At 39.6% G+C, this 23,842-nt stretch overlaps 1 protein-coding gene across 1 annotated transcript; it reads right to left on the reverse strand.

The window, feature by feature from the left end:
- Positions 1–10,806: 10,806 nt before the first annotated feature.
- On the reverse strand, positions 10,807–23,804 carry LOC139468338 (protein-lysine N-methyltransferase EEF2KMT-like). Its single transcript, XM_071250242.1, has 8 exons — positions 23,694–23,804; positions 19,838–19,978; positions 17,967–18,077; positions 16,083–16,160; positions 15,143–15,198; positions 14,095–14,600; positions 12,778–12,930; positions 10,807–11,454 (listed from the first exon to the last, which is right to left on the reverse strand). The coding sequence occupies exons 1-8, from the start codon at positions 23,802–23,804 to the stop codon at positions 11,351–11,353; spliced, it is 1,260 nt and encodes a 419-aa protein (XP_071106343.1). The 3' UTR covers positions 10,807–11,350.
- Between the last annotated feature and the right edge of the window lie 38 nt (positions 23,805–23,842).

Raw genomic sequence — 23,842 nt, forward strand, 5'->3', positions numbered from 1 at the left:
AAACGTCTGAGACCTGCATCATTTCGGGCTTTCCTCCCACATCAAGCTTACGCGTCGTTATATAACTGAAATACTGTTAAAAGCGGCATTAAACCCAACTCACTCCCTCATAACTCTGTGCCGTCGCCATTGCGAAACAAGATTATTATTATACCTGTATCAGAATTAAAAACGAACAAAGTCGGTTAAAACACACTTGGTTGTATGGAATCTTACTATATTTTTCTGTATAAAATAGCCTTGTTTGAAAAGGAAACTAGCAAATCTTCATCAGGTACCGGTTGTGTCTTCGACATTTATTGAAATGAGATCAGTGACACGTGTAACTGTTTCCAAAAATTAAAGGGAATCTCAGGATATATGAAAATAAAGGACTGGTGCTTGTCATATCCCAGGTGTATCGGCATGTCGCCGTTTTTCAAAAACCTTGCTTCCTACAAAAGGGAGATGCAGTACATCGTATCCCAACTGCGTAGAACGATGCTCCAGAAGATTTACAGACCACCGTTATATAGATGGAATATTGCCGAGTGTTGCATTAAAGAATAAACAAAACAAAACAAAAGGGTTATCATATACTGGGACCTGTATGATTAATCTGGACAGAGTAGATCCCACAACTGCATGAAGATCGTAGAATGCGTAGATCGATGCTCATGATGTCAATCACTGGATTGTTTGGTCCGCCGTCATATAGCTGGTATATTGCTGAGTGTAAACAACAAACCCATCCAGTACCAAAGGCCACTGCACAAGTATTTGAGAGGCGTATTTGAACAGAAGTTCAGCAATACCAGTCTAAGTGAATGAGTGTGTTGTTATTGAAGGCAGCCGTCAGACATATACTGGTGGCCTGTAACTAATCAAGTTCAGACAAACCAGTGGTTAATATCATGAGCAACATCCCATTCCCTCTGTACCAGGTATGATGACACACAACTCAACGAGCCTGCTCCTGCCTGAAAAAATATATCGGAGTCAATTTCACGACGTGTGTCCAAGACCTAATATATCTGAAGCAGCTTAATGGTTACAAGAGATAGTAACTCATAAGACAACATAATGAATGCACTGTGGTCAGGTTATTCACCTTCAATATATATTCGGGGGCACGGGTGGCCCAGTCGTCTAAGCCGCCGTGATTCCCTGTGCAGAGTTCCGTCTCTTGGGCACTCCAGAAACCTATGATTGTTGGTTCGAATCCCGGTTCGCCCCGATTATGTTTCTAGGTTTGTCAGCACCATACCCGTGCTCGTGGGTTTCACCGAAGTGGTAAACGTCTGAGACCTGCATCACTTCGGGCTTTCCTCCCACATTAAGCTGACAGCAGTGATATAACTGGAATACTGTTAAAAGCAGCGTTAAACCAAACTCACTCACTCACTCATTATATATTCTGGTAGTGCTACCCATAAGGCAGGACATGCTTTGCACGAACACCTGGTGTTATCACTAATTTTCAGTGTTTCATATCATTTTCACAGCTATTTTGTCCTTTAAGCCAAATATTAATGTTTCAGGGGATAATCTAGACTGGTTATTGCATTGACAATTAATCTTCCACACACCTAAGAACCGTAAACTATTTCAAATATATTGTTCATTTTGTATTTTGTTTTAATTTTACCAAAATTATATATATCCCAAACCTTTGTGTCTATAATTACCAAAGCCAAAATTTGGCTCCCAAGTCGACCTGTTATTCTATTTACTGTCTTTGACCTTCCACTTGTCTTCATTGTGGTATCTGGCTTAAGTTGGTTCTGATTAAGAATTTCACATTATTTAATCTCAAGTGCAGCATCCAGCCTTATGGCCACACTGTTACCAAGTTTTCAGGGAGTATAAAATGATGATTCAAATGAATTTGTTATGGTTTCAGCTGGAATGAATGTTATTTGGCTGATGAAATACTTATGCAGTATCCATTCATGCCATTCCAAACACACAATAAAATATCATATACTGTTAGTCCACACTGTTACCATACTAAAATTAACAGCAATTTCTTTGTTCATGCAATGTCCAAAAATAGAATATGATCAATGACTGTTGTTTTTCCTCTTTTATATTCTTTTGAAAATCACTCTTTGTGAGATTGACTCATCACTTTCCATTGACTCCTACAAGCATAGGATAAGTTCTGCATCAGAATCCACATGGGAGTATATCACAGTATATAAGCTTAATATGGAAGCAAAACATCAGAGGCATACACATTGACCTCTTTGGTGAAATCTGTTGGGGATTCGAACCTACCATCAGTGGATCCTCGCATAGATAAGGGAAGCAACTCAGCAAAGTCTAACTCAAAGAATATTTGAGCACTGTGAGTACCATTTCAGAAAATATGACAACACAACATTTGGACATTACTTTTATTTTATAAAATTTGCCATTGACATGTTACAATACAAGAGTATTGGTAATGTTTCATTGTAGAACCTGTACATCATTATTCCAACACAAACTCATGCAAATACATAGCAATAATGCCAACAAAACCCAGTACTCATAACACATACACACTATACACCAACAATACATAAACCACAGCTACCCTTTGGCAACAAAGCTAATGTTGAGCTAGAAACATGTCTTCTAATCTCTTAACAGGCTCTTAGCAGATGTTTGCAAGGTCAAAATCACCCTGACATCACTAGATGGCTTGATGGCCTATGTGGGGCCTGTAATCTAGTCCTATTGCTGTCTAAGGTATCTGGATATCAAGCCGACAGTCAGACTGACAACATCCACACATTCAAGGCCGAGTTCCAACATTTGGACCCAAGTAGAACAATTAAGGTGGTATTTTTGCAAGGATGCCATCTTAATACAGTCACAAATTAGAGGGGCGGGGCTACACACAAGGAAGCTACCATTGTGTGGTATCAAGCTGTCCCCCACTACTTCATCACACCCTAACTTTCTTCATCCCACCCCAACTTTCTTCATCCCACCCCAACTTTCATTCCAACCCACCCTTCTTCATCCAAACCCACCCCATCATAATCTCATGGTTGGCAAAGCAACTCAAAACACTGTAGACCTCCTCCTCAATCATACATCACAACAAATTTGATAAATTCTTCAACCACAAATGACAAAAATAAAGGACATTTCTTAAAATGCGATGAAACAGATATTGAAAAAGTGGGAGTAGTTCTGGAAACCTCAATACATGGATGTGTGTGCTTGGTGCCATAAGGACAAAAGCCCTTGATGTCTTAATTGATGACTTCATTGATAGTTGTTCTTGTTTCCACAGCAACAAGGCTTAAAAAATTAAAGAAATTGGTTCTCAGGCAATGGCTTTTAAAAATATACATGTAGTGCAGATGGCCGTTGTTCTTTTCGTTTTGTTTAGCTTGTTTTGTTGTTGTTTTTGGTTTTGGTTTTGTTTTGTTTGGGGTTGTTTGTTTTTGGTTTTTTGGGGGGGGATTGTTCAAATAGTATGTAACCCAATAAACAGTTGTGTACAATCAACCTGGGAAAGCACACAACACCGGCAGAAGCATGTCAAGAAATCTGTTTTAAAGTATGCAAGTTAGTCCTGTTATTACACTATCTTGCTATAAAAGCGTTCATTGTGTCACACGCTAAAGAGGTTGACAGTGCACTCGTGAAGGGAAGTAACTGCATGCTACATTGGATCACACTGTTTTTAAGTGTTGTAGCATTTCACTGCCAGTGTCATGTGTTCGATATGCAAAATATTTAAGAATTTATTTTTTGGGGGGGTAAATGGAAATAAAAGTGAAATATGTGGCAAACTTTGCGATGATGCGGACAGTGCCTGAGAACCAAGACTATTATTTTTGGGGCCCAATATAGTAATTAACAAAAACTAAAAAATGTACATCAGCATTTGGTTGATGTGTGTACTTCATCTAACAGATCTATGTACAACACCTATATATAGTAGGTGGATGATTAACACACCCTACCCCCTCTACTGTAAATCCTCCACCTACTAAATATATACTGTACTATGTCCCTTATTCAGTCTTGCTTGACAACGGTATAAGGATCTATACCGAAACATCGCTTTTTACACTATTAAGTTGTTATCCATAAAATTGTGTCTACCTTGTCATCCGTAAGCTTCTAAGTAATGCCTATCAAACAGTTTCTAGATGCCATTCAAACACTTAAAATAACCTAATCAAAAAGAACCACTTCTGCACTTATTTGAAATCTGTGCAAATGTTCAGGAAAACAGTTTCAGAGAAACACATGATTAATAGTGCTTTTGATTTTGTGGGCTATAAATTGGTCCCCAAACCTGTACTATTCATATTTAACCATTTGACTGTCTAGTTTTTATCAAGTCCATGTACACAACAAATACGATGTCTAAATCAGTCCAAGTCTCTGAGAGTAAGCAAGGCATGCCTTGGTACATGCTGTCTAGTACAACCCTTGCATGCATCTTAAGTCTTGTTACATGCATGCATCCTGTCAAGTTAGAAGTGTGCATTCTAACCTAGCTACATGCATTCTGAACAAGTCCGAATGCATATTCCTAGATGTGTGCATCCTAGTCAAGTTATATGCATGGATTCTGACATGAGCACATGCATGGTTCTCGAACCGTTGCATGCATGACTCTTGCCATGTTACATCTTGACTGCAGTCAGGCATATTCGGACCATACCACAGCAGTCTGTAAATAATCAAGTCTGGTTAGACAACATTCACTTGATATTATGAGCAAGATCCACATTGCCGGGGCACGATGACATGCAATCAGCCAAACCACTAACCAACCTTAATCGCTGTATGACCAGCACAGGTAACAGGGGACCTATTCTAATCTGGAATCCCCACAGTGAGTGAGTGAGTGAGTTGGGTTTTAACGCCGCTTTTAACATTATTCCAGTTATATCACAGCGTGTCAGCTTAATGTGGGAGGAAATTCCAAAGTGATGCAGGTCTCAGACGTTTACCACTTCGGTGAACCCACGAGCACGGGTATGGTGCTGACCAACCTAGAAACATAATCCTGGCGAACTGGGATTCGAACCCACAATCATAGGTTTCTGGCGTGTCTAAGGAACGCAACTCTGCACTGCGAATCGTTGCGCCTTAGACGACTGGGCCAACCGTGCCCCCAAATCCCCACAGAGCGACGGAGCTTTGTTACATGCATGCAACCTGTTGTAGATACATGGAAAACAGAAGGGCATGACCTCTTTGGCAGTCAGTGTGAAAGGAGTGTTGGCTGACAACAACGTACGAAGGCAGCACTGATATTGAGCACCATATAGATAAAGATATATACAAATAAACAAGGAATGTAAAGAGAAATGTACAAATAAACAAGGCAAAGCATTGCATGTTTCAAACATGTATCTCTCCCATCTGTGTGATAACTTGTATCTCTTGCGGAACTCCCATCTGTGTGATAACATACCTAAAACTGTGAATGCACACATGAGCCGAGATCATGCATTACTGCTGTCTCAAAAGATACCCAAGAGTTGTCCTGCTTGTAAGGACAATTACTTTCTTTCCAAAAAATAACAACAATATTTAGTCACTCAGGACGACAACAGCCACATTGATCCATGGGCCTTCAGGTTTGTAAAACTGAATAACTCTAAAATTCTGTTGATGCTACAGAGATTGTCCGGCAGCAATTTGTATCACAAATGACTTTACCATACCTCCATGTCAGAATGATGAGATCTGATTGGTCCACGTGATCTTGATCGTTGTTGATAAAGTACTGTGTAGCCCGCCTTGGAGGGGAATAAATTTCTCTGCAGGGGAATAAATCTCTTATACCCCGGCACAAGCAAGTCAGGCTGCATGTGGATTTTGGAGACAGAAAAAATCCATTATACCCACTTCAAAGCAAAAAGCCTCACGCTTTTTCCGAAGTCAATGGAAGCCACATAACTTACCGCAAGCTAACCTCAGCTCGATCGAACAGCTGTTTTCTATCAATTTTTAATTTTTCATTCTTTTACAATGTCATTTTAAAACATGTCGGTAAGATAAATTTGTTGTAGCAGGATCACCCCGAGTACATGGGGTTTTATATGTCCCTTGTTAGGTTTTATACGAGCCTAACAAACCTTATGCAGGACGCATACAAACCCCATGTACCCCTTGTGATCCAACTACAACTTATAATACTCTATCCTACAAATGATGTTCATGCTTTCCTTCACAAAAACAAATTTAAGTATTTCATAACATACCCAACTGGAATAGGATGACCCATATGAAACATATCCACAATAATGCAAACTTTTAAATACATTTTCGGTTGATCAGTACTTCATAACATACCCAACTGGAATAGGATGACCATGATGACCCACATGAAACATATCCACAATAATGCAAACTTTTAAACACATTTTCAGTTGATCAGTATTTCATAACATACCCAATTGGAATAGGATGACCCACATGAAACATCCACAATAATGCAAACTTTTAAACACATTTTCAGTTGATCAGCATTCCCACGACACAGAGATCCTGTCTGACCGTGAGTCTATGACAATGACCATGAAACAATTATACTTGTCACATCTTGGTCAAGAACTCAGTTTAACACACACACAAGATGTGTCATAACAAACACGATCTTGTTCATAATTGTACAAGAGGTAACCAGTCTTCCATAAACTTAATAAGAGGAATAAGACACAACGCTTGCTGTAAAGCTGCGTGATATTTACATAGACTCCCATCGACGTCAACAACCAGCCATCTGTACCAAGGTACAACACAATATAACAATAGGAGGACAGCTGCCATCCTCTCTAGCCATCTTGTTTCTAGAAGTACTTGGTTCACAGATCATCCCTAAACTGACCATAAATAAAATTTAAAGTATTTTTTATCCAGTCTGACATACTAAGACATTTCATTGATATTGAGTGTGAGATCAAATTTAACGTCACAATAAACAATATTTCAGGTATAGAGCTACATGTTTCCGGAAGATGGAGATCAATCAAGCTCCTCGCAGTGATAGCCCATTTGCAGAGCTCTCTATACTATCGCTGCAAGCAGTCAAAGCTCCCTACAAGGGCTGGGACAATAGCTGCAGAACAGGAAGATGTGGTGTATGGTGCACAGGCAAGCTCCTCGCAGTGATAGCCCATTTGCGGAGCTCTCTCTACTGTCGCTGCCACCAGTCAAAGCTCCCTACAAGGGCTGGGACAATAGCTGCAGAACAGGAAGATGTGGTGTATGGTGCACAGGCAAGCTCCTCGCAGTGATAGCCCATTTGCGGAGCTCTCTCTACTATCGCTGCCACCAGTTAAAGCTCCCTAAAAGGGCTGGGACAATAGCTGCAGAACAGGAAGATGTGGTGTATGGTGCACAGGCAAGCTCCTCGCAGTGATAGCCCATTTGCGGAGCTCTCTCTACTATCGCTGCCACCAGTCAAAGCTCCCTACAAGGGCTGGGACAATAGCTGCAGAACAGGAAGATGTGGTGTATGGTGCACAGGCAAGCTCCTCGCAGTGATAGCCCATTTGCGGAGCTCTCTCTACTATCACGGCCACCAGTCAAAGCTCCCTACAAGGGCTGGGACAATAGATGCAGAACAGGAAGATGTGGTGTATGGTGCACAGGCAAGCTCCTCGCAGTGATAGCCCATTTGCAGAGCTCTCTCTACTATCACTGCCACCAGTCAAAGCTCCCTACAAGGGCTGGGACAATAGCTGCAGAACAGAAAGATGTGGTGTATGGTGCACAGGCAAGCTCCTCGCAGTGATAGCCCATTTGCGGAGCTCTCTCTACTATCACGGCCACCAGTCAAAGCTCCCTACAAGGGCTGGGACAATAGATGCAGAACAGGAAGATGTGGTGTATGGTGCACAGGCAAGCTCCTCGCAGTGATAGCCCATTTGCAGAGCTCTCTCTACTATCGCTGCCACCAGTCAAAGCTCCCCACATGTTTGGAGTTGATCTCGCAACCAACTGACCTTGATGTATCCAAACAAGTGATGACTGCCTTGAAGCTGAAATCTCTTACCCCTGCTAACTTATTTTCTTGTTTGTCAATTTGAATTTCTGTTTCATTACAACTATCATCTAATTGGAATAGTAAGAATGTAAAGGAGAATTTGGTTGATTTTCCTTTAGTCTGCAATCTCGAATCAACCTGATCAAGTAAACAAAAAGTTAAATTCATCTGGGAAATATGGTCAGTCGTAAACCTTTTCAAAACTCACTATGATGACATTCCCGAAGACATAAACAAAAGTATAAACATGACTACATTTGGGGTTAGAGGGCAAATTTCAAGATTCTTGTAATGGCCACACCCACACTGGTGGCAGCGATGTTACCCAGAGTGCAACGAAGCTGTCACACGCTGGGAAGGAGCTTGGAGATCGATATGGAAAGGGAGGTCACTCTCTTTTTGGTCAAGAAACATTTTTATCAGTTTGTATCTTTCTTTTCACATTTGTTTTCTGGAATGACCATACTGGTAACACACTGCTTTAAAAAAAAAATTAACATTACTCTAATTTTTACCACTTGAGCTAAGAATTTGAAAACAGACCTGTGAACCCAGTAACCTAAGAAAAGGCCCTAGTTACTTTCATAAACCAACTCATCAACATAAACCAAATGTACCACAGACAATGTCCGACATATTGAATATCAGGTCTTACAGTAAAAAGAAATAGGCTCAGTTCTCATCACATCAAACTGTCAGACATATTTGGCTCAATGTCCTATACTTTTTCCAATCTCATAAAATTCAGATCTTAGTTCTCGCTACTGCTAAACAAAGATCTGAGGGTCATCCCATTACAGGTCACTTCAGATCGACCTTGCGCAAACTTTGACCAATCAGAAGGCAGCTTTCTCGTGCTTTAAGGCACAAATTTCAAATTGGAGACTGCGCTTCGAAACATATTTTGACAAATTCTCGATTACAAATTTGAAACCTGAAAAAAAAACATTCTGGAATGGTCTAGATTGTAAGGATTCAGTCGTTAAACCCATAACTATCGTTTGGAATACTTCATGTTAATGTTTTCGAGATTGCATGATTAGAAATCACATTCCGACTGTCACTTTCATAATCTGGTAAGCGACGCACTGATTGGTCGGATGAAAGGTCGTTCTGATGTGACCCCTAATGGGATGTCTTCAGATCTTAGTTTAGCGGTAGCGAGAACTAAGGTCTGATTTTAATGAGATTGATACTTTTTCTTATTTAGCAAAGATACGCCACCAGGGACTATCAATTCTCCATTTCAATAAAACAAAAATGTCTGAGAACAAAGTGGTATTTTTTTCAAACAAATATCAACTGTAGAATTATTATGGAGCAAGTTCTTCATACAGTCAGACTTAAAGCTTCTATATCATCTATATACAAGTACATGTGACACTGATGTAGAAAAGTTGAAAATTACATTCATCAAAACAAATATATATGAAGACATATAAATATAGGAACATATTAAACACATTTCATATATAAACAGTCAAGGAAACGTATAAAAAATTCACCTCACTCTTTCAGTTGCCCACAGCAAATGCCCATACTTTTTCTTTTGATTATCTGGATTATCACATCAGGCAGATTAAAAGTTTACAAGCACCATTTTTCTACAAGAAATTTCAGAGGCAGTTCTACATTAGTTCTACACTCAATAAATTTCACTAAAACTTTTCTTGAAAGTGGTGACAGAAGATACTGCATAATAAAGGGGAGACAACTCCATACATTAGTTGTGATGGAGAAAACTATTAAAGGGGGAAAAAAACTCTATGGACTAAATCCACGCTGCGGGGTACAAAAACATGCTACAAACCAATTCACCAAGGCTGACCACCTAATACATTTGGTCGCTCTTAGGACAGGCACAGGTTTCTGGGGACTTATTCCAAATCGGAGTCCCCACTGGGTAGCCCCTAGTAAGGATAGAAGAGTTCATATCGTTAGATGAGACAGGAAAAGTCTGAATTCTCATTTGTATACAATTTCTGGAGGCTGACCCCAGGATGTAAGTCTGCTCTACACCATGAAAACAAGCAAAAAATAACTTTAAATAAAATGTATGCGTCGATTAACATTATGTTTGTATTGGCACATCAAGATGGAAGTTGGGATACATTACTTTCATCAACAGTTTGACTAGAACATTTCCTTTAATTTTATGTCCGCTTCATTTAAGCACACACTGAAAAGCCTTGCGTGGTATTTTCCAGTGAAATATTAACATAATCACATAGGTAGTACTTGAATCCGACAAATGCTAGAAAACTGCCAATTTCACAAGTCCCTAACATTTCCAGTTTATTTATCATTTCTTCATGTTGATTATCAATATTATTCCACATATCGCGTAAGGGATCACTGATGTCTCATCGTCCTAAGGGACTGAATGATGAACAAAACAATGTACCACTTGGCTACCCTATAAGCAAGAGAGTTGACATGATCACAAGGAAATACAGCATTATGTTAGACATTAGTTTGCTCTGCTTTATAAAAAGGAAGGATGAACAAAATATTTGATCATTTTATAGATTGCCATAACTAATGCCATTTCTCAACAGAATCTTAACTATATTGGATGGTTGCCTAAACAAAAGAGGGCAATTGCCAAGAAATATTCATGTTCCCGGGGCAAAGGAGTTATCTGACTATAAAAGTCCAGTTTCCACCCTTGCCGAACTAGGCTGGAATTTCTATGCTATAACATAGCGCCACCATTGGCTATTACGAGTTATGTCCCTTCTATGTCCCTCGTATTGACCAATCAGATTCCACCTCTTCACCACTTTCAACTGCTTCAAACAGTCCAGTAAGGACAATCTGATCGATAAACAAGATCTATATTGTAATAAAACTGGCCTTACCTTATGAAGTGCATACTTTACCTTACTTGAGCACCTGATCAAAAACATGAAAAGATTTGAAAAATATCTGTAGACACCCAGTTGGTGGTACACATGCTTTGCCAATCCTTTAGTCAACAGAAATCTGCACATTGAAATCCACGTTACTTACAAACAAGATATCTAGTTTGTTACATGATTTTGAATGAAAAATGCACAGACTCATTTGTCCAGCCATATTGTAACTCCAGAGTTCCAGCCTAGTTTGGCAAGGGTAGAAACTGGACTTTTATAGTCAGTTTATGTCCCCTCTCAGGAAGATGAGGAAGATTATCTTCAATACCCATCTTCATCCCCCCCCAAGTGATTAAGTCCAAGCTTTGTGTATGACACAGACACAGTGCAGTTACATCAGCGGTGTGGGGACGTGATTGTCACACTGAGGACAGACCGATTTGTGCATGTATCTCTCCACACATGCACGGTCATGTCACAGTCAATATGCTGGGACACTTCACTGCACAAATATCTTCACTATCTCGATAGGGACTGATCTGTCGTAATGAAATATGTGTGTTGTTGGCGGTTCCATTATAGAATATGCCAGACCTTCATTTCCTGTAAATTTAACAAAACATTCAATTAGTCACAAAATGTCATTGAGCAACATACGTAATCATTCAATTTGTGTTACTATTATTGCACAACCTTTGGTCCTTTTTCAGTTCCAAAATTGCTTTTACCAAAGTTTGGCATTCTTTTAATCAATGTTTATTTGTTTGTTTGTTGTTTAAAACTGAATTTAGCAATATTCCAGCTATATGAAGGCAGTCTGTAAATAATCGAGTCTGGACCAAACAATCCAGTGACTGACATCATGCAAAGTCACCTTTCACTGGAACCATGGGTTCCTGAAGACCTATTCTACCCCAGATTTTCACAGGTTGTTTTAATCAATGGAGCATCTTGACATGTAAAGGGTCACATTCATGAAAGAGTGAAATCACAAGCAAGTCTGCGACTCATCACAGCTTGGCGGTGAAGTAAGTAACAAGTGTTCATCATGACTTTGAGTGACAGTTAGAAGTTGGTGTGATGAACAGGACTGTACAATGTCATTAAAATCAGATCTAAGTTCTCCCTGCCGCTAAACAAAGATCTGAGGACATCCCATTAAGGGTCACATCAGAATGACCTTTTGCGAAATTTGACCAACCACTGAAATGACTAACGAGAAGTCAACATTAGCCAATTAGAAAGCAGCTTCCTCCAGCTTGACAGCACTTGTTTCAACATGGCGACTTCCATTTCAGACTACGCTTGAAAAATAAGTTGTCACAGTCCTCGATTAAAATTTTGAAAATTGAACAAACGAACATTCCGGAATGTCTAATATATGGTTGAGATTGTATGGCAGCGCTTCCCACGTACTGTGCAATGCCTCCTCTGTTCAAAAGTTTAGATAGACGATAATTTTGACGGAATAAGTCGTACGGGCCGTAACTGTTATAATCACGGTTGCATGAATAGAAAACACATTCCGACAGTCACTTTCATGATCTGGTAAGCAATGCTTTGATTAGTCTGATGAAAGGTCATTCTGACGTGACCCGTAATGGGATGTCCTCAGATCTTTATTTAGCGAAAATGAGCACTAATATCTGATTTAAATGAGATTGTGGACTGAATGACAAGTTTTCACAACATCTTATCATGAATACAGTACACTGGGAGTCTGGTTAGAATTGGTCCCCAGCAATCTAATCTTGTTGTAAGTGACTTAATGGATTGGGTAGACAGATTCAGTGACTTGGTTGATTGCAAGCACTGTACTTAATTACCAGTACTGGTTTGTCTGACCCAGACCCGATTATATACAGGCTACCATCATAAAGCAGGAACACTGCCTTCAATAACAAAGAAAACATCAGTACATCTGACCTAGGGCAATGAGGAAGCAGTCGCGGGTGTCCTCGTTCCTGACGGTGGAGGTGATGTAGGCCACAGGGTCCTGCCCTGTGTCGGGGGTGCAGGTGAGGAGCTGACGCAGCAGGGACACGAGGGCCGGGATGATGCTTGTATCAAACACAACATCTGCAACAGGGTAACAGTAGGCATATGGCTCAACAAAGTTCTGGGATGTTTTGCAATGGCTTGTAATTCACCTTCCTAAAACAGGGTTTTACTTTGACCTTATACAGTCCCAAAGGTCCCATCGGGGTTCCGAAAACATGGCCACTGCCATATAGCTTGTTGAATTTGTGCTGAAGTTCTTTCAGCAATTAAGCAAAGACAAGTATTTTCTAAGTCAAAGTTTTAAATCAATTTGCCCACTGCTTGTAACACGTGTAAGGAGTACGATGATGAGAACAGTCATAAAACACAACTGGTACACATTCGTGTTATCTGATCGATCAGGTCATAGTCTATGGTAGTCGTCATCTTTGTGAAGCTATACGAGTTGAGACCAGAGATCTGATTGTATATCGCGTTTTCATGACAAGGGGCACAACTCTACGCGAGGTGGCACCACGATCGAGTCGAGGAAAGTGGGCTTGATGTGGCAAGGATAGAAACTAGGCTTTGATACAGGCTAGTGGACATGCTTGCCTCGGGATGACTGACACTAGTCTCACCAGTGTGATTCTCAAGTATAAAACATTATTGTATGTCTCTTTGGGGTGAGCACTGTTCCCTATAGCCTTTAATTTGATATGCAGAATTTTTACTCTACATAATGTTCTACTGTAGTAAGTATTCTTTATGACATCATGGCAGTCTAATGATTTTGTTTTGTTTTGTTTCTTGTTTAATGCAGCACTCAGCAATATTACAGCTATATGCCACCAGTCTGAAAATAATCAAGTCTGGACCAGACAATCCAGTGATTTACATCATAAGCAACAATCCAACTGGGATACGATGACATGCATCAAACCATGTCATCGAGTCTGACCAGCTGATCCTGTAAGTCGCCTCTTACGACAAGCATAGTCGCTTTGTACAGAAAGCATGCTGAAGGCCTATTCTATCCCAGATCTTCATGGTTCGGCAGTCTAAGTGAGAAACAGTGTGACTACTGCAGCAGGTGGCTTAAGTCAAGAATCAGTTTTTCATCATGACAGAGCACATGAAATCTGACAAATAAAATGTAGGAAAAAAACCTTCCACACATGGTCAAATAGATCATAGAGGAAGTTAATTATCATTAATGCTTCCATTTCTATAACTGTTTGTTTCTGTACAGTGACTGCTCACCTGCTGCCAGAATAACATCTGGCTTGAGTTTCTCTACCAGCTTATCACTGACACATTCCCAGTCAAGCTTGGCAATCCGAATTCTGTCATCCTTCTTCAAAGTGCCCCGCAGGCCTGTCTCGTCCAGCTTCCAGTGGCGGTGACTCAGCTCCAGGTCCTCCAGGTCGGTGTGAATCTCGTCAGGGTCCTCGTTATGATTTGTCTCCTCTTCTGACCTTGTGGGGGAGGTCACAGCCTCGTTCTCAAGTCTCTCAGTATCACATAAGCCTGTTTCTGCATTCAGGCTGAGTTGCCTTCGTATTTTTCGGAGTATTTTCTTGTCCCTGTCTGAGCCGGGATCGGATTTCTGAATGTTGTGGTTGAGATTGAGTTCAATGTTTCTAGCTAACATGTACAACACTTGAGGGTGACAGTCACTGAAGGTGTAGCTGATGAGCTTGCCCCCACAATGGCGACAGACAGCCACACCCGTCAACCCCAAGCCACTTCCAAGCTCCAACACATTCCTGAAAAAGAGATAGACAGGTGCAAGCATTGATACCTGAAGAATTACTTTCCCAGAGGGGGGATTAAATAGCTCTGAAACCACCAAGGGAAGGTAGCAGATGCTATTGTCCTTGTATGGAACTAACATGGCCTAGTACCTATCCATTGTTTTGTTATAGTCAGGTTTCAACAAATTTTAGAAGATCAGTGCTTAAGTCATACCTAGTCACACTACCTCGATCCTTAAATTACTAGCCTTGGTGAAAGTGGACTGGCATTTGTCTGGTGAACACTCATATTTGGCCATTTGAGAAGAACAGTGTTAAAGTCATACCTAGTCACACTACCTCGATCCTTAAAATACTAACCTTGGTGAAAGTGGACTGGCATTTGTTCGGTGAACACTCATAGTTGAAAAACCTTGTATCTTCATGAAATGGTTTTATCATTTTCACACATTTTTGTTTGTTTGCCTTGGAAGAAATTAAGAATGTTTTCTTTATTTCAAAGTTACATGTATATGTTATCCTCTTTTCAGTAATGAGTCACTCTAGCAACCTACCTGTTCTGCAAAATATTTTGATTTTCAAAAACCCATTCTGCCAAATGCTGTGCTGCCTGAAAGAAAACTTTACACAATCAGCAACATCATGTGATGTGATAGATAGCGAGATGTCAACGTATACACACTGTCACATGAAGTTCATATTGACATTATTGCTATTAGATACATGGTAACACGGACACAGCTGCCAACGTTCCAAAATTCTTCTCGTCAAAGCATGACGATATTTTATCTTAGTGTCTCTTTCGACTACTGCCACTTCCGATAATATGGGTTGACTGTCTCAATTGGACAGATGCACACTATAGATAGAAGTCATACCAGTCGAAAAACAAGAGGCACTCTCATTCACAGCAGACAGCATAAGGAAGGCTAAATAATGACCCTCTCTAAACCAGTGTCAATAAAAATTCAGTCCTTGTGATTATTTTCATAGATTGGCATATTCTTCATATTTGCATTCAAACACATATTATGCTTATCTTCCACCTTACTTGCCTCAACATGAGGGGGTGCACCCATCACATGTGTTTGTACACATGACTTGGGTAGTGTGCAAGCCCTATGTTTCAAACCCCTGGATAAACTGCCCTCAAGACGTTAATATCCCAATGTTCAAATTTCTTGTTCTAAGATAAAGACCTCATTTTAACCATTGTCGTATCAATGTATTAAAAGAGCTGATAAGCAAGTTTTCATGATATTTTATTATGACTACAGACACATAACATACTAACATACATGTCACATTGTTTCTGGAAACCACACCCTTGGGAGTCACAAGATAAGATCCCATAAGCTCTACAATTTAACAGAGCAAACTATATTCCAGTAATTTAAATGGTCTGGTCAGTGCACGTTTACATTGATGTATATTGTTTTGAGCTGACTACTGTCAGAACAGTAGTCAACGCTGTACTAGAGTTGTCCCCCTTACCTGCCAGGTGCTGAGGCCGGTCGTGCCCTGTGACACGAGGTGCACGGACTCCTGTAGAGATATCTGATCACCCAGTGGCTGAAACAGTACAGTATGTACAACTGCTAGGTGATGAGGTGAGGTGAAATTGGGTTTAACGTCACGTCCAAGATTATTGCACTTATATAGTGACGTGCATGTACGTGTATGTGTGTGTGTGGCTGCTTGTACTAGTCCGGACTGATGCCGATTTATAGTGCTAGCTCACTGAGATACCATGCCGCAGTTTAACATGAATACCCCACTCAGACACAGTATACTGACTACGAGCCGACCAGTCCTTGTTTTAGCCCCTTAATGCCGAGCGCCAGACAGGGTAATAACAAGTACCATCTTTTAACGTCTTTTGGTATGGCGCGGCTGGGGATTGAACCCCGGACCTTCATTTCTTCGGGCGGACGCTCTACCACTAGACCACGGAGGCTGTGCTTCCACAGAAGAATTGGTTTGGGTGAGATATCGCAACAATGAAATTGCATCACAATGCTTCACAGGTCATTGTGACGTCATACGTTACTATGACATCAGAATCAAATGACATCACTAATTTCTCTGCAAATGAAGCTGGTTAACATGGTTAATAGCTGTACCTTTTATATCAGTAACTATTGTTTACAAATAAAGTCTTTGATGAATGATATTGTACTTTGTGCATGTTTTATCATATGTATCAACAATCGTTAATAATTTAAACCTCAGTGCCAAACCTTGAAGTTTCAAATCATGTTGATATATTTGATAGCAATTCAAATTTGAGTAAGATTCTCTCTATGCCAGTTCAACAGGTATGTTTCACCTGGAATTTAGTGGAAACTTGTTTATTACAGCTGTGCACTTAATCCCTATGTATTATGGCAGGGAATGATTTTGGTTGGTTGGCTGGTTGGTTTGTTGTTTAACGCCGCACTCAGCAATATTCCAGCTATATGACGGCAATCTGTAAATAATCGAGTCTGGACCAGACAATTCAGTGATTAATATCATGATCATCGATCCACGCAATTGGGATCGATGACATTCATCAACCAAGTCAGCGAGCCTGACCACCCGGTCGCCTTTTCGACAAGCATAGTCACCTTTTACAGCAAGCATGGGTTGCTGAAGACGTATTCTACCCCGGAATATTCATGGGTTTGATTTTGGTAAACAGTCCATAATATTGCATTTGACGCAGGTCGTACACATTGAACAGTCTGGTTAAACCAACAAGCAGGGTGTGGTGCTGACAAACCAAGGACCTTAAATCAGTGACAAACTGTCGTCATATCCCAGGATAATAGAATCCTCCGTTTCCAAAGGAAAACAATTCTGTATAATGAATTGCAATTACAATGACAAAATCATTAATTACGAAAACAGGACAATTGTGTTTGAAATAATAACCTATTTATTTGACAGCACCTATTTAACATGTTTAATTAGTATATAATAAGAGAGAATAATGTGGACGGAAAACAATAGACATGGTGTTTCATATTGTTATTTCAAACAGTCTAAAATGCCATAGTTACAGTTTAGAAAATGACGCTTGCTACTTGTTCAATATTCTATTGATCTGCTGCACAGGTACAACTGTGCAAATGTGAAAAAAAACCAATTTATCAGTTATCAGTAAATGGTAACTCTGATTTAAGTGCTGCACATACCAGCGGACCTGTGAAGATCCGGGTTAGAATAGGTCTTCAGCAACCCGTGCTTGTCATCGTATCCCAATTGCGTGGATCGATGCTCATGATATCAATGACTGGATGGTCTTTTCAAGACACTATTAATTACAGACTGCCATAATGTAACTGGAATATTGCCGAGTGCTGGGTTAAACAACAAACAAATAAATAAACATACCAGCGTGTATGTCTTGTAGCAGAGAGTGTCATCCTCCTCTTCCTGCTGCCCCAGCAGGTCCGTGTAGGCTTCGTACACTTCGTCACACACCTCTGTGGGGTAGTCCTCCAGCTGCACAAACATACATCCGGATATCAGCAGCACTAGCTTGACAACTTACACTGAAACCCTGTACATGGAGACCCAACTTTAAACAGTGTCAACAACACCCTTGCAAGCTTATAATTGTAATAATAATGATTCTAGATTTCTGTGAAACTGAGAAGCACCGGTCCTTACAAGCCTATACATTTGCAAAGTGTAATGGGGAAAAAAACCGAAAAGTTTGGAACCAAAACCAAATCCCTTGCTCATTTGAAGTTGTTGCCTTGGAATAGCAAAAGATATTTTTTAAAATTAAAGAACATAAAAAGCCACCAGTTCAACAATTGCCTGAAGTATATGCAAAGTTTCATAACATATATAAAAAAGTTTCTGATTTATGCTCTTGAAGCGAACCCTACCCTCATTTGAAAAAAAATAACATAAATCAATAAATAAACAAGGCCATTATTACGTAAAATATTAATTCTTGATCACAGTTATCAAACTTGCATCTTCCCAAGGCAAGGGAGTTAACTGACATTAAAAGTCCAGTTTCTACCCTTCCCGAACTAGGCAGGAATTATGGAGTTATATTTTGGCTGGACTAACGAGTCAATGCATCGTCATTTCAAAATCCTGTTACAAAATCGGCATCCGGTTTGTAAACTGCCGTGCAGATTTTGGTTGATTGCAGGATTTGCAAAGTATTGGTACCGCCAACACAGCATCAACAAATCTTTCCCAAAACTTTTCATTTTTTAATGAAGGTGCCCACCTGATTTGTACACTTCGCAAATAAGGAGACATTTTATCACAATATAGATTTTGAATATCGATCAGATTGTCTTGACTGCATACCGCCATTTCGTTTGAAACAAATGCAAAGGATATGAGAGGTGGAATCTGATTGATCAATATGAGGGACGTAGAAGGAACATAACTCATAATAGCCACTGGTGGCGCTACGATCGACCCAGAAATTCCAGCCTTGTTGGCCAAGGGTGGAAAATGGACTTTTATAGTCAGTTAACTCCCTTACCTCGGGAAGATGTCAAACTTGTTTACATATTAATCACATGACAATGGTGATGTTGGTGGTTGGTTGATGAAAGGAAATATTTTTTATCATGAGACCTAAAAAATCCGAGATGATGAGCTTAATGCCAGAGCCGCGCTGACATAGCTGGAACACTGCCACACACAGAAAGTCAAAATTCCATATTGCTAGTGGCACAAGTGATATACAAGACATCTAGTCATATTTAGGATATATGAAAGATGACATCAATGAGAGTTGAGATCAAAGGACTTCTGTATGTTCCGAGCTGAATCAATCTCATTCAAATCAGATCTTAGTTATCGCTACCGATAATCCGATTGCGCGAATTTTGACTGACCAATGGAATGACCAATCAGAAGGCAGCTTTCTCGTGCACTAATTTCAAATTGGTGACTATCCTTCGAAACATATTTTGACAAATTCTCGATTTGAAACCTGAACAAAAGAACATTCTGGAATGGCTAATAGATGGTCTAGATTGTATGGATACAGTCGTTAAACCCGTAACTATTGTTCAGAGTTACATTTTTCAAGGCTGCATGATCAGAAATCACATTCCGACTGTCACTTTCCTAATCTGGTAAGCCATGCTCTGATTGGTTCGATGAAAGGTCGTTCTGACGTGACCCGTATTGGGATGTCCTCAGATCTTTGTTTAGCTGTAGCGAGAACTGAGGTCTGATTTAAATGAGATTGGAGCTGAATGTACATGTTGTGAGGTACTGACCCTGTGGATGAGCTGCTTCATGAAGTATCTCCTGTAGCTGAGAGAGGGGGGGTACACCCGACACACTGGATGCAGGATGGTGCTCTGCAGGATGCGTCTCTGTCCTTCAGCATAAGTCACCAAACTGTCGGCATACTCATCCTGAATAAATCACACATTTACCATTAGGATTCCGGAGGAGAAAATACAAAAGACCACAGTAATTCCTCCTATCTGATTTTCCCTGTACTTTTAGTGTAGTATTCTCATTTCTTAAAAAGAAAGTGAGTGAGTATGGTTTTACGCCGCTTTTAGCAATATTCCAGCAATATCACGGCGGGGGACACCAGAAATGGGCTTCACACATTGTACCCATGTCGGGAATCGAACCTGGGTCTTCGGCGTGACGAGCGAACGCTTTAACCACCAGGCTACCCGACAGCCCCCTTAAAAAGAGAAATGGCAACAACTTTACTAATCTCTGTTCACATTATTAATTACAGTAAACTATGGTTATGACGAACTGAAATGGACTACTAATTTTAGTTCATGATAACGATAGTTTGTTATAAGCATATATATACAACATTAATACAGAAATGGTGGGGACCAAATATTAAGTTTGTAATATCTGTCAGTTCATTATAAGCATGTTCTTTATAAACATATTTTGAGGAATTAACACTTCAATATTTTCAAATGTCCATATAATAATTGCTATTACTATCACCTCTCAAAAAGAGAAACAGCCATGATTTTACTAATCTTGTGTGTGAATGTAAACACCATTGGTATTCTATGATGAATACTCTAGGATCCACATGACATTGTTTATTGCTGTATGTGTACATGTATATGGGGAAATAAAAATCAATAAAACAAATTTTTTAAAAAGGGAATCCAAAGAAGACCACTGTTGGCTTCTTAGGCCAGCCAATTTATGCATACATGTATTATGATGTGTGCAGACTTGCGTTGTAACATATTGCAGGCTTTTTGAGATGGAAGGTGTTTTTTCTCAATATTGCCTTGTTACATAATTTCATACATGTTATAGTACTTATTAAAAGCGTTTGATGATGTTGATACATAGATACAATAATACTAGCAATCATGATAATTCCATTTGTGTAATTATAGCAAGAACGTCGGTTCCATAGAGAGGGTGAGTCAACCAACCTTACACTCCCTAACAATTACAGTAAATATTACTGCCATATATCATATGATAGGTAATCTTAAAATACATCTCAACCACAGCATTTTTCTATTTATAGAAGAAAATCTTATATTCTTGTTGATGTATAAGGAGGAAATGAAAAATCTAGCGTGAGTGAGTTTGGTGTCATGCGCTTTTAACAGTATTCAAGTTACATCGCTGCGTGTCATGTGGGCGGAAAACCCGAAGTGATGCAGGTCTCAGACATTTACCGCTTCAGAGAAACCAATGAGCACGGGTATGGTGCTGACAAACCTAAATACATAATCGGGCGAACCGTGAAAAATCTAGAAATTGGTAAAAAAAGTTGTTCCTACTTTACATGGAAAAAGTAGTCTTCTCAACATTTGCAAACTATCATTCAAGATATTAAATTTTGAGTGGTTGTGCACTGAATGAAGTAAAGAGTCCCATGGCTGAAAGCTATGAATACACAATGCCTTTTAGAAAGTGGTCAAAAGCGTTATCAGAGGGATACACAATGTATGTGATGTAGACTACCAGTTGTCAGACTTTCATTTTGTGGAAGCCTAAGTGGCCGAGTGGGTTAGATTGCTGACTTTTTTTGCTGCCGACCCTCAATCCTCCTGGATTTGACTTAACCCAAAGATGTACAAGAGTTTGTACTTTACTGAGAAAGTGTAATCCCAAACATAACATTTGTTCTTATTTCATTTCCTTAAATTTAGGGGCAGGTGGATTTAGAGTTTTGCAAGCTTACAATTCGATAAACTTTTAGGAGTTTTACAGTTCAGGTCAATAAATGTAAGTTCTAGTCTTCATTAGATCTTATTGCACGCTATCACTAAACAAAGATCTGACCTGTCACCACAGAACGAGCTTTCATCTGACCAATCAAAACATGTTTTCTGATCATGTCGCCTCAAAAAAGTTACAGGCAGTACGACAGATTCCGTCAAAGTCTCTGTTGGTCACTCACTTCAGTGGGATAAACATTTGAAACAGGAAGTGACTTTCCATACCCCATGGGAGTGCTGCCATGTAATCATCTATTATGTTGGATTTTATGCACAAATTTTGTTCAGTTTTTAAATTTTGAATCGAGAACTTTGTCGAAATGTTTTTTCAAAACATAGTCTGGAAAAGAAGCCACCAGTTAAAACTAATGCCGTAAAGTTCAAGAACGCTGCTTCAGACTGGCTAATGTCAACTTCTTGTTGGTCATTTTATTGGTAGATCTAAGTTCACGAAAGGTCATTCAGAAGTGACCTGTAATGGGATGTCCTCAGATTTTTACATAGTGGTAGCAAGCACTAAGAACAGATTTTAATTAGATTGAGATCATTGCACACATATGGAGACATGCATGCACTAATTTGTTCTTTCACGCCTACCACCCGGCAGGGTAACAACAAGTACCATCTTTCAACGTCTTAAGGTATGACATGGTCAGGGGTTCAAAACACCTACATTCTGTAATATGGGCAGATACTTTATCCACTACACCATGTGAATTTGAAATACAAGAAAGAATGTGCTAGTTCATGAGACTTTTATTTCGAAAAGAATCTTTTGGACATGTTGGAGGGTGTTAATTCAATAATTAAGTGTTGGGGGTAGGGTAGGAATATTTCTTATAACCTAAGGTTTATTATCCAACCTTAAATCTTGAGGTGCCCTGCTCCTGTATTACTTGCAGTTAATGTAGTTAAGATACCACAGCCACCAGTCTGAAATGAGTTATGAACTACTTTCATGCATGGTGTCTACCCTAACCTGTGTCATTATGTGTCGCAGTTAAAGAGTTGATGATGTGTGTGTGAACTGTATTCAAGACAACTCATCAACAGAGAATCAAAACGTTTGCACTCTACTTAGTATAAGTGCCATAATTAATATGGCAAAGTATCTCTACACTGTTAACTCCAAGTTCATATATTTTTATGTTCCAATGAATGATCTAAGATCATTAATATATGGAGACTTATCAACTTGTAGAGTCAGTATACATGGTATTGTATATTGGACAATAAGTTGCATCCACCTGATATTCCTTGACATTTATGGGCTGAAATGTGTGCAATGGTTATAGTGTCGTTTTCACATCCATCTCAATATTAGGTCTTTGAAAGTCATTTAGAAGGGATACACATAAGGACGAGTCCATATGGATGTCAACTTGTTTATTATGGCGAAAACAACGTTTCGGAGTATATGCTTACTGATGAAGGAGTTAGCATATACTCCAAAACGTTGTTTCACGTGATGAAGGAGTAAGCATATACTCCGAAACGTTGTGTTCTTCATAATTAAGAAGGTGACATCCATGTATTCTCTTAATAAAGAAGTTGACATCCATATATTCTCTACCTCATCTCAATATTATCAGCAGTTTGGGAAGATATGTCGTATGTCAAATGATCGTGATTCATTACAATGCCGATGGGGTCGATTTCCAACAAAATAAATCGTTTGACTTAATCATTCCTTCATGATCTGATTATAACTGAATTAGAACTGATCACTTCTTTCTGAGTGTAAGAAACCATCACAAACAGCCAGAGTCAAATTCAATGACACTCAAAGGTGCTCCGAAAAGACAAACACGATTCATGAATATGTCGGCCATGTAATTGACCATATCTAAGCCGTTACTAGTTTTCATTCCTTACTAAAATAACCAGACATGTAACTCGCCCTAAGTTTCATTCTGCGAACTGGCACCATTTCTAGGAATTGTGAGCTAAGTTCTCTGAGCATTTCTTCTCGGCACGGTGCATTCTGATTCTCTTCACAGGACGCGGCCATCTTGGTTAATTAGCTTTGTATCGAGGGCTGTCATTGGT

This window comes from Haliotis cracherodii, unplaced genomic scaffold, assembly GCF_022045235.1.
Source record: "Haliotis cracherodii isolate W230 unplaced genomic scaffold, xgHalCrac1.p SCAF_2, whole genome shotgun sequence".
NCBI lineage: Eukaryota > Metazoa > Mollusca > Gastropoda > Lepetellida > Haliotidae > Haliotis > Haliotis cracherodii.

Excerpts from the sequence above, each read along its gene's own strand:
- LOC139468338 (XM_071250242.1), bottom strand. The coding sequence starts at position 23,804 with ATGGCCGCGTCCTGTGAAGAGAATCAGAATGCACCGTGCCGAGAAGAA. Across the intron at positions 18,078-19,837 it reads TGAAGCAGCTCATCCACAGG|CTGGAGGACTACCCCACAGA; the intron begins GTCAGTACCTCA and ends ATGTTTGTGCAG. Across the intron at positions 16,161-17,966 it reads GCTACAAGACATACACGCTG|CCACTGGGTGATCAGATATC; the intron begins GTATGTTTATTT and ends GTACTGTTTCAG.